Source organism: Haliaeetus leucocephalus, unplaced genomic scaffold, assembly GCF_000737465.1.
Source record: "Haliaeetus leucocephalus isolate CR32 unplaced genomic scaffold, Haliaeetus_leucocephalus-4.0 Scaffold450, whole genome shotgun sequence".
Lineage (NCBI taxonomy): Eukaryota > Metazoa > Chordata > Aves > Accipitriformes > Accipitridae > Haliaeetus > Haliaeetus leucocephalus.
In genome coordinates, this window is record NW_010972886.1 from 6,573,177 (window position 1) to 6,585,586 (window position 12,410).

The following is a 12,410-nucleotide window of genomic DNA, read 5'->3' on the forward strand; positions in this document are numbered from 1 at the left end:
ATAGTTGTATGCTCATATAGAACACTGGTTATTTGTATACTCCCAGTGACAGGTGTAAAAGTCTAAGAATGCCATTCAACTTCTGTCAAGCAATTTTACAAACTTGCTTCATGATTTTATCATTACCAGTGAATCGCTGCCTTACCCATCCAGTATTGCAGATGATTCATTCAGCTGGGCTGCGTGGTTCTCAGCTTGCAACACCTTTTCTGGAAGCATCCTGTCATGAATTTCTTGTGATAAGTCATCTATTTTATCCTTCAGCTGATCTGACATTGGCTGTATCTTATCTGCAACACCTTCTACATACTGAAAATGACAAATGAAAGGCCTTTAAGCAGCTGAATACAAGCACTCTGTAGCCCTTTATATATACATATAGATATATTTTCCTTGTGAGATATTATTTCTTAACTTACCCATGCATTAAGACTTCAGGGAACTAATATGGAAAGAATAAAGGAATGGCTGGACTGGAGAGCAGAGAGGAGACAAAACAATATTCCAAGAGCTGCTTGCCTCTCTTGAGCTTAGTAGAAGTTTTTATTTTACAATTAAGGAACTGCACAGTTTAAAAGCTAATAAACTCTAATTTGGATTTCTTTCCTAAATGCAGATGCATACATAGTTATACTAAACTGTTATGCTCCACAATAACAACTAACTAATGACAGAGGCTTCATGTTTCATGACCCTTTGAGTGACTCCAATGTATTTTTGTTTATTAAAGTATCTTAGCAAGAACCATACTTTTTGAAGACCTGCCATTCCTGTTCCAACAAACTGTCTCAAAGTGTTTCCTTTCCCATTTCTCCAAAAGGCATTTTTCCATTCATTATAACAATTTTCAATGCAAGATAGAAATATTTCCAGAACAAATGATATTTCCAGATATTTTTTTTTTTTGGTAGCTAAGGCACTTATCTCAAACTCTGTTGATAAAACTTTTAAGGCAGAATTTTCAAAAACATTATGTAAAATGAGAGTGCAATCCTCTCCTCTCCTTAATCTATCTAGACCTAAAATTGTTGCCACAGGCAACAAATTATTTTTGAAGTTTCCTTCTGATATGCACACACAGTTTTTTGCAGATAAATTTACATCTAGATCACAGAGTCACCGTGAGATTGTGAATGGGTCTGCTGCATCTACAATTCTAAAGCTAATGTCAGTACTGCAATCAGGATACCATATTTATAAGGCAGAGTCCATGAAAAATTATGAGCTAGCTCTTTATGTAGTCCAGTGAATCACTTAAATCTCAAAGTTAATCATTTTAATATACCAGATAAGCTTTTCTGCCATACAGCAATGGAAAAATGATTTCTTCCAATTCAAATATTCCAACGTTGGTAAATAAAAAGAAAAATCAGGTGTTACTTTAATTATCTACTTTGCTTCCATAATGATGTTTCATTGTACTAATTCTCAGATAAGGATGATAAAACACTCACCTCTACAGCTAAGCTGATTTCATTTGCAAGTTTGTTGGCTTCACTAAGGACATGTTTCCCTTCCTGCAGGCTCTTCTCAACATCTTGTCTGCCATCTTCTACAGCTTGCTTCTTCTTCTATAGGATGTGTTCACACAAAGAAAAATACGAGTTGTTTACTAGAATGGGGATGCCAGTTCAAATACCAGCATCCCAATACAAGACTGCTTTTTTGCCACCATGCCACAATGCCACTTCTGGAATTCTCTGATCTTTCAGACCAAAGACAGTGACAACAATAAAGCACATATAATGTAAGGTATCTTCTTCTTCTCTTCCTGTCCCCAGCTTTGTATCCCCCTCCCACACAGTACATTTTTTTTGCTCTATAACAGAGGTAACTGACTATTGCAAAATGAATCAGAAAGAAGTTAGAAATCATAATCTTTACCCAGCTGTGCAAGTTCCTCATTTTGGCAACTACCTTCTCTGGCTATCAAGGCAAAATTTATCAAAATATTCTGCTGCTTTCCTATTTACGGCCACTGGTATTTCACTACCTACTGAATGTAAAATAAAAGATGACGGTTTGGAGCAACCTTAGGATTCTTGGTTTTCCAACTAGTAAAAATACTGCATATTGTGTAATAAGGATGGTCTTCTGAATAAGGAACTGGCAATTTCCTGTGCAAGATCCATTAGTCACAGATCACAAATTAGTTTGACAGGAGATCCTGACATTCTAGTGTTAAGAGTGCTGTGATGGCTTATTGGTCAAAACAGGGTCAAAATAAAGCAAAAAACTCCTCAAAACAACCAGGTGAACAGGACTGCTGGAAAGGATGCCTTCAGGCACTCTGATATTGTGATGCAGAGAATATTTTAAAAACTGACACAGCAGGTAATTTCTCCAACCTTTATCCACCCACCTTTGGGAAGAAAATGCACAGAACAGAGAACACCTATCTTCTTTACAGCACTGTATTTCCTTAATTCAATCAAGCCCACAAATCTCTGCTGAGAATTGAGGTCTCGGAACTCTAACCTCATCATTGTACATGAGGTGAAAGCTCATCTAGATACAAACAGCGTTGAAACATTTATCTTCATTAGGTTGACTCTGCTCTTTATGTCTTGGTTAAATGCTTGTTAATGTACACTATAATATGCTCTTTAAGTCTCTGCAATTTAAATTAAATCACAAGCATACCCCTCTGCTATGAGGGAGATAATTCATAACAGCTACTAACTACAGAGGATAGAGTTTGATTTATTACTCTGTAATATCCACATACCCCCTTCAGTCTTCTTCCCAGGGGCTGGAGAGGGAGATGAAAGTGTAAGTTTTCTAGGAGCAAATATATGACAGCACAGATTTTAAGTGAACTCCTATTTAAATCTTGAGCACAGGATTTGAACTTTATGTGACTATTTATACTGGGATGAATTTAATCTCCCTCAGATTAATAAATCCAATGCACCCTCCACTCAGTGTTTAAAAGCAGATGATATTATTTTGATAAAGCTGCAGAGTAATTCTACTTTTAAAAGCCAACGCATTTCCTCATTCTGAGGAACATGTTTCCTTTTAATTACATCAGATATAGTTATATTTTAATAATATTTTTTGGTTTGCTTTTATTTTTGTTTCAAGATTTAATCATGCAAAGTTTCAAACTTTGATCAGACTCCAAGTAATCAAGGATACAACTTGTCAGCACTCACCTCTACCATGGTCATATTTTTTTGGTTGACTGCAGATAAACGATCAGCATCCCTGATTTTACTTGTAGCTTCTCTTAGCAGGTCTTGAGCATCATCAACTTTGGTGTGGTAGTTTGCTAGCTTGTCCCGGACCTCATTTTTGAGATCCTCATTTTTCTCACTGGGCTCACCAAATAATTTCTTCACCTTGTCCAAAACATCTTCTGCATTCCTGCAACACATCATCACCCATGAAGGCACTGAGTTCATATTCCCTACACCAAATAATTTGAATATTCTTAATAACATGCAAATGAAATAGACTTCTAAATTTAATCTTAAAGTAACTTTCAAGAGAACACATGCTTAATAAAGTGAAATGACAGTTGTTCTTAAGCCTTTTCTTAAAGAGTTTTTTAAATGCCACTAAGGTTCTACTTATGAAGTAGAAAATATTCAAATATTCTCCACTGAAGACCGTTTTGTCTTTTTTTTTTTTTTTGTAAGTTGCCATTGAGATCTGACTAGGAAAGTGAAGTTTTCTGAAACATTTCAACTTGTCAGAAAGATTTCCTTCATCCACATTAATGTGACACAAAGTGGTTTCCTACCTTGAACTGAGGGGGATATGTAGATATGCCTGATTTCAAGCTGTCTTGGAGCAGACAAACTGCTTTAGACAGTCAAAAATCATAAATACTTTCCTGTGAAATAAACAACCGCCAGGATCCTTGGATTTATGACTTCCAGTAGCCAAAGAATTTTGTTTATCTAAAATACATTCTGGGATATTTTTAACAGACTTTGGTTACACAGAAATAGAAAGTTCACAAGTGCCTGCTTTTGGCAGGGGATGCAATATTTCTTGATCATCAGAGAGCTGCTGCACCCAGTTTTAAAGGACTGGAGTATTGGAGTCTTTATGCCCTGTCATTTGCCTGCCTCATGATACCAGGCCATTGAATCAGTTTAATGTAATGCAACACCACTGTGTTAATGCAATGATACAACAAGAACAGGAAAAAAAAAAAAAAAAAGGGAGAGATAAAAAAAGAGGCACTTCCAAAATGATGCTTTAGTGGTAAAGAAAAATCCTAAGTAAACAGGAATCTGTAGGATAGATAATACCCACAGAAGAAATCTATCACACTTGCACGTAGAATAGATTAAGTTTTTCTTCTTATCTCATTATGGCAAAGTGTCTGAAGAAGCTGTGAGGAAAACAAGAGCTGTATTTTCTGAAAAACACTGCAGTTTGGCCTGCCTATAGTCAGTTCCACTAGAAACCTTCTAAAAATAAACACATAAATAAATGCACACACACAAAAAATATCTGAGAGGTGGAAAAGATATGCTGCCACTGGGCATAATTTAGATGAAGGATCTGAACTGGAGCCAAGGAAAGCCAAATTGTTACCTTAGCTTTGGGATTTTCTGACATGGATATTTTTTTTTCCCCCCATCTGCCCTGCCTTTGGTTTTGATGAACAAAATTGTTCATGTTGTAAATTTGCAACTTCTGAGGACAAAATATTTAATCAAAAATTAAATCCCAGTATTGACATCCTGACACAGAAGAAGCATCCAAATGAATTCAGAATTTCTCCCATACCTTCTCCATTGTTCTTTTTACAAGCAGCTACTGTCTTCTGCACTTCTGGCAAATTTTTACACCCTTATCACTCTGCAGTACTGGAGGAACAGTACAAGACAGATGGATTTCCTTTTTATGCCCTTGCATCATAGCACAGTCCAAACTACCTATCTGTCCAGTAGTCTACCTCAAAACTCCTCACTGGTGCTCTAAAGATGATACTTCTGTATTGACCTGTTATGCATTTTTCCCTCTGCTCTTTCTAATGAAGTACAAGGCAAAAAATCTGCTCCATGTAATCCCTTGCTTTATGTATCAGAATTTCTGTGTGACTGGGCTGCACCACATTTCTGGAAATACTATCTTGTACATTTAGGCTGTGCTACTTTCACTGGATAAAAGAACAAAACTATACAAAATGCTTGAAGTGTTAGAAGAAACAATCACAGGTCTGGCCTAACAGCTGGAATGCTGTATGGTCTGGATCCTCAAAATGAGTACAAGGGAACAAAAGAAAGATTAGAAACTGATGACAAAATGATTAAAAAGCCCCTCAAGGATATATATATATATATATATATATATATGAGAGTCTAAATACGTTAGAATTATCCTATCAGGAGAAGAAATGAGGACTACAACATCATGTGCAGCACGGATAAGGTGACCAACTGTCCAATGTCTCTCCAAATGCAAAAATGAATATTAGGATGCAATGTCAAAACACAGGAGGCATCTCTTCAAACACTGTGTGGCTGAGTTATGCAATTCATTCTTACAGGAAACTGGATGATAGAAGTTCACAACAGCTCAAAAGCCATCAGACAAATTTATGGAAGAAAAAGTCACACAAAAATAAAGCTATTTAGCACACTAAATAGAAAGATAGAATTCTGGCTCACAGCATCCCTTCATAGCAACTTGGTGGCATCTGAGAAAATGTGTAGGAATCTTATAAAATATTGAAAGATTTATTTCATAAGTATGAAAATCAGGGCAGTTTAGAGCAGAAACTGGTGTATTTTTAGAGAGAAATTATTGACTAATGTGCCATTTCAGTACACTAAGACAATTAGATTACAAACTTGATTTGAAAAGTTTGAAGGAAAATAAATGAGGGGAAAAGCTGCACATATAAGAGCATGATTTCATGCTAGTCTGACAGTTTCATGTTGGCTGTAGCATCTGAGGACTAAGAACACCTTGTTTGAAAGGCCTCCCTCCAGTTTGTCCTAAAATTGCAGGCAGCACTTTCAAAGGTTTGGATAAATTTTTCTCATCCCTACTTTTTCCTGGTTTCTTTCTATGTGTGAGTGGAGAAGGGATAGAAGAGGATCAGTAGAATCAGAAGAAAAAGCAATAAAACATTGCTGAAAAATAAGTTTGCAACATATCCTTTTTCAAGAGAACAGAAAGTTAGAATCATCAGAATTATGGGAAGAAATACTGTACTGGTAGGATTTTCAGAAGATGATTTGGTTTATAAAGTGTAAGATAGGCAGTGCAAACTTGATTCTATATTGCTTGGAAATCTTAGCTAATCTTGTATTCTATTTACATCTCCTTACACTATGCACACACTTGACAACTGATGTTTTCAGGCCTCTATCCCAGAGAGTGTTCTGAGCCATAACAACTTCAATGGACCACATAGCTGCTCAGCTGGATTACCTGCTAGGTGTTTGCTCTCAGGAAGTGCTAAGCAAAGCCTAGCTCTAAAAATATGCCTAGTCTGACTGATACAGAAGTAACAGAATACCAGATTTTACCTTCAAGCCAAGTATTTTTCTGGGCCAGGTAAGTTTTCAGCATTTTGCAAAATGCTTTATAAAGAGCTGCCAATATAATTATATATACATATACAGCTTTTATTTTTACAGATAACTAAATAACCAAAGCCTGGGCTTCTGAACTGTGCCACAGAGCTGGAATATTCTGATCTATGCTATTCTATATATGGCAAAATACATCCTTTCGAATGGCTATGCCACTGGACAAACTTTGCAGACAGATAATGTTTTTATTAGACCAATTAGTTTTCCAGAAAAAAGCTCAAGCTTCTAGACAAGCTTTTTGGTACAAAAGCCATTCATCAGGTCTGAAGCAGAAGCTAAAAACAAACTGAGAAAAATGGCTTAGAATTTGAGTAGAAATGTTGCTGGTACCTGTAGAGCAGAGAAGTAATTTCCTAGGAATTGCTTTCCACATATGTAAGCATTTCCAAAAATGCAAATGCTACATTAACAGATATGAAGCATTAGACTTTGCTTTCCTTCACATTTCTGTAAACCCCAGCTTGAAAACTTGGTTGGAAAAGATGACAATCACATTTACAAGAGTCATATATTACCACTGGGAGGTTGAAGACTGAGGTGTCTCTACTTACTTTAACTCATCTTGAGCTATTCTTTCTTGCATATTCAGCTCTCTACTTCTCAGCTCTGCAATCATTCTGTCAGCTTCACTCTGCAGTTCTGGAATACTCTTCTCCAAGGTCTCATCTTGGGTTCTGAGTGTCTTGTTCAGTTTTATAGCATCTTCGTTTGCAGCTGCAGGGGGCCAAAAAATATTTATGTAGGGAGTTAGTAAATAAAAACAATAGAGGGGCTTTAAGCATCTGCCCATCATCTCTACCAGCAAGTGGAATGCAACTTGCACTCGTTACTCCTGCTGTGAAATATAAAGGATGGTTAATCCAATGTTCAGTAACAAATGAGAAAATGTTAAATGTTTCATCAAACCTTTCATTATAGCTCACTTTTAAGCACAATAATTAAAGTGAAGAAGTCTTTATATCCAGTTTAAGAAATATATTGCTCCCCTCCTCCTCCCCCTGCAAGAAAGAATTTGCACTGAAACTCTGAAACAGTGGAAGATAATCTGGTATATTGCTCATAGAATTAAGGAGCAGGCAGTACAAGCAATGAAAATTAGATTTAAATTACTTTTAGAGAACTTCAAAATATGTCATTTTTAGCATTCAGACTTAACAGTGCTAGGAAGAATAAATGATTGGGAAATTTCAGAAAAAGGAGAGAGAAGGGAGTGAAACACACCCACAAATGTCTAAACCTGCCCATGTGTTTAGAAGCAGATATCCAGAAATGGAAAAGGGTATGAAGGTTGGAATATATGATGGTACACTGTAAATATATTATGTATCTGGAATAGCTGAATTATTGCTAACTGATAAAGCTGTACACATGGTATCATAGCTGAATTATTGCTAACTGATAAAGCTGTACACATGGTATCATATTCAAGGACTGACTAAATTCTTTCTGCCATAACACACCACAACATTTAGAATATACACTTTCAGAAGCAACTAGGTAATTTACGACAATCAGTTCCATCTTCAATTTTAAAAAGTACTGCTGCCTTTTCATAGGCACAGGCTCTCAAGTAACTGATTTCTCCAAATAGCACAGTTCCTGGTCACATGGGTACTTCTAAATATTTTAAATTAAAATCTGTCTTCCAAAATTCAAATAAATTACTATTTAATCTACACATTGTATAGGTTTAAAGCAAATTATGAAGAAAATTCTAATCCAATGATGTCTTTGATTTGCTGGTAAGAACTGAGATTTGGATCTTTAATCAAGAGTGGTTATGCGTGGGGTAGTGAGGACTGGAAAAAGACTACACTTTGCTTAAATGGATCATGAATCACTTCTGTGCATTATGTTATGTATCATTACCAATTTACCTCAGGCCAGGAATGGGCATATATTAATTTTTTTAAAAATCTGGAATGAATAAATAAATAATAATTTAGCCTCCCTGAATATTTACCTTAAAAGAGAAAATGGATATGTTATCTCAGCTTTTATTAGGTTCAGGAAAATTTATACCTAGCTTTATCTTTCTCCTCCATCTTCTTCTTCTCATAACAATGTTTACTTTCTAGTCTTAGTATACTGCAAACTATCAGAGTCCAGTGGTGGTAAAAGATTTGGATGCACTGACATAGACGAACACAAGGAAGGGCAAAGCTGGGGAAATTCCATAGTTAAGAGGGAAAACTAGTTACAGGTACTCAGAGTTCAGAAAGTCAGCAATCAGTTCAGCAGAAATGGATCAGTGGTCAGAGTATGGTCATTACAACAAATCACTAAAAACTTCTCACTTGTAAGAAGGAGTTTTTATGGTTTGAAGAATTCCTTGATCCTCTGATGTTTAGAAAGGCATCAGTCAGATCTACAATCATGTAGCAAATCCAGTTGAGTATTTTCATTAATGATTCTGGGAAAAAAAAAAAAACCAAACCAAAACCCCAAAGTCTACTGATAATATATGCTCATGAGGAAAAGTTGTAAGACAGTCTTAGCAGAGAAGGATTGGAATGCTATGCAGAAAGAACTGGGTGACCTTCAAAACTGAAGTAATCAAACTGGAATGAGATTTCAATAGTAGAAAATATAAGGTTGTGAACTAAATAACAACAGAAATTTCAGCTGTAAACTATGGCTTCACCAGTTAGATACAAGGTACGACTGAGAAGAACATAGTTATATTATGAATCTCCAATGGCACCCAGCTGTGAAAAAAAGGAAATGCTATCCCAGAATGTATTAGGAGAGCTGACATAGGCAGGATTTAGTGCTACTGAAGTGCAAGTCACTGAAGCAACCTCATTTCAATGCTTGTTACCTGTGCCCTGGAAAGATGAACCTAATTTTTAACAGGGGAAGGGAAATTATATGAAAGTGAGCCGGGACATTTGGGAGACTATGCTTTAAGGTGTTTTAGTCTAGGAAAAAAGGGGCTGAAGGGGAATACGATTCCTCTCTGTGAACATAGTTGGGGGTGGGAGAGGGAGGAGAAGCACTTGGGAGAGGAAAAAAACCTATTTGAACTGAAGAACAAGGTTGGCAAAAGAATACATGACGATAAACCAAACATGAATATTTTTAGCTAGAAATGAGAAGGTTTGTAGTAATGAAGAGTTCTGAAACTGCCTCCTATTCAGATTGTGTGTATTTGTGGAAACTACTTTGAAGATGAGGGTTAGAAAGTTTATGATAGCAGGGGAGTGGATGCAGCTACCCAGGAGGTATCTTTCAGTCCTGTGCTCCTGTATTTCATCTATTCTTAAAACATTAACTTGGCCACTAGGCAAACACATTGATTTTAGAGTCTTTGTCAACTTCTAAGATACCGCATAAATTTATTTCACCCCCTCAATGTCTTCTAACTCTGTACTTCCTATTGCCAAACCTGCTTGAGGAAACCTTTGCTTGGGTTACAAACACTGGGCATAAACTGTGGAGCAAAAAATTGGTTTAGCCCTTGTCATCCCAAACTCATCTTGAAATATGAGGAACCTGGTCTTTTGTTTAAAGAAATTCTTGAAAACTTGCTTTCTTTTTCTTGTTGCTTTTCCCACATTTATTTCATGTCAAAGTTGCACATCCTATAGATATCCTAAACTGCTGTTCAGTTCAGCTACAGGGCATGTACAGGGATGTGTTACATGAAAGGCAATATAAAATGTATTTTATAGCACTTGGACAAAAGTGGAAGCTTTCCCTTTCAATGAAATGGGCCTTCAGAAGCATAACTACTGAAATCAGTACTATAGTGGGAGTTTTGAGTAAGAAAGAACAGATCACTATTTTTCAAGTAAAAAAACCTGCCTGTGATTGCCAATCGTTTTCATATTTTTCAGCCATTATCTCATTTAACAGCTTCATGCAATATATAGGTCTTGCTTCTCAAAGCCATCTACAATAATTTTGCTCATAAGTCTTTACTGCATTGTAAGTGCAGTGAATCAGCTTGTGGAAGAAAGAGTTGGCTCCATGCCACTACTTAGGTAGGGTTAAGAGTCACTTGCAAATTCCAAGCAGCAGATGTTCATTAACAGCAAGTAGTAATGTATTTTTGAAGTAATTTTGGGGAATTAAGATGAAACGTTAATGTACCAAGTGCTAAAATTACATCAAGCTTTTTTATCAATACATGTTTTTAACTGCTTTGAAAATAAAGAAAAGCTAAGCCCTGTTAGTTACTTCATCATAATAGTTTTTCTTCAAATATCTGCAAAAATCCTGAAGGAACATACTCAATATTCTGCTAGTCTTTGTTCATACATTGTTTAAATAAACTGCATCTGTAGATTGGAAAAAGTCTGCAGATAGTTAACTGTAGTTTCTTCACTCAACATTTAAAGCACATGACATTTCTCAGTGAATAAACTCTTCTTCATTGTCTCTCAGACCCTCTTCCCCACCATCCTTCAGTTTTCTTGAGAAACAACTGGCATATTTTTCTTTTTCCAATACCTTCAGCAGCTTGGAGAATGCCTTTGACGAACTGTCCAAGAGATTTCGCTCTGTCATTAGTCCTCTCAGCATCCTGCCTGGTTTGCTCACCATCTGCTGTCACCTTGGTAGCCTAGTGATTCAAATTCAGGAAAAGTATAATTAATAAACAGGACAAGGCTGCACTATGCGATATTCCTACTGGATGAATCTATGTACAAAACTTTCCTCAGGCAAAAGGCAATCAATGAATTATTGATCAGATGCATGGGAAATGACATGCTCTGTTCAAGTACACAATTAAATTTTATTACCTTTCTCTTTAAATGAAAATTGGAAGGTTTTATTTTAGGTTCTTAGAAACACTAGTTGTGTGCAACAGTACACAAAGGGAGACAGGATGAAATTATTCACTGAATTTGCTTAAAGAAACGTTGTTTGGAACCTTTTAATAGATTCTTCAGGGAATACTTTCCATAGTTTCACAATTGTGCACTTTTCAATTGACAACGTGCAGCAGATACCATGACCTCTTTGCTTCCTCCCCAGAGGTGTTCTCAAAGAGACAGTTCATGCCAACAAGCAAGAAGAATTTTAAATCAATACATTAATTAAACCAAGAAGGAGAGAAAAAAAAAAGTTGGTTTTTTCAGCTCTAATGCTTGATGTTGTTTATTTATAACATATTGGGGTGCCCAGTAGAATTTTAGCTTTGTGTAACTAAATGATTTATAATTTTATTGAATCACAGCAGCAGTGGCAGGATGAAGACAGACATCCGCTGCAGACCTGAAAAATATGCTGAGGAAAGGAATCATCTTAAGCATTCTACTTAGCTCTCAAGGTCCCTATTTACAAAATTGACTCATTTTTATTACAAAGCAGCTGACCATTTCAAGGAACAAAGCTTGTCAAACTGTACTGTAAAGCAAAAAACCCCCAGTTTTTTTCTTTGGGGATTGCATTCCCAAGAAATGTCTTGAAGCAGGGCATTATGATCTTTCCAGTCACTGGGGAATGGCTAGAAGATCAGTAATTCAAAATGAGCTTAGGTCTTCCATGACTTAAGCTGTTCAAACTGTTTTCTCAGTTACAACCCCCCCCCCCCCATTTCAATAATAGTCAAAGAGAAATAGTATCACTTTAACATATTTATTTTTGCCTGATTAGCTTCTAGATGGAAGCCCTCAAGATACATCAGGACAGCTGAGCTTCTGAAATGAAATCCCTGGCATTATCATACCACTTGCAGTTTTGGCCTACTTCAGAGTAGTTACTCTGGAAGTAATTTATATGAAAATGGTTTAGGTAAATAGAATTATACAGGAAGAATTAAGAACCCATAGTGACTGGGGGGAGCTTGTTCTATTTCATCCCTGCACCAGTAGAAGAACATGGCTTTTCACATTT

The 12,410-nt window shown here is 36.3% G+C and overlaps 1 protein-coding gene across 1 annotated transcript in view; it reads right to left on the reverse strand.

Annotated features, from left to right (window-relative positions):
• Positions 1 to 12,410, reverse strand: part of LAMA2 (laminin, alpha 2) — a 282,120-nt gene that overhangs the window by 75,422 nt on the left and 194,288 nt on the right. Inside the window, exons 35-39 of the mRNA XM_010575039.1 lie at positions 11,022 to 11,133; positions 7,118 to 7,280; positions 3,159 to 3,369; positions 1,455 to 1,571; positions 146 to 309 (exon numbers count right to left, since the gene is read on the reverse strand). Coding sequence (XP_010573341.1) covers positions 146 to 309; positions 1,455 to 1,571; positions 3,159 to 3,369; positions 7,118 to 7,280; positions 11,022 to 11,133 — 767 coding nt within the window. The remainder of the gene's footprint in view (positions 1 to 145; positions 310 to 1,454; positions 1,572 to 3,158; positions 3,370 to 7,117; positions 7,281 to 11,021; positions 11,134 to 12,410) is intronic.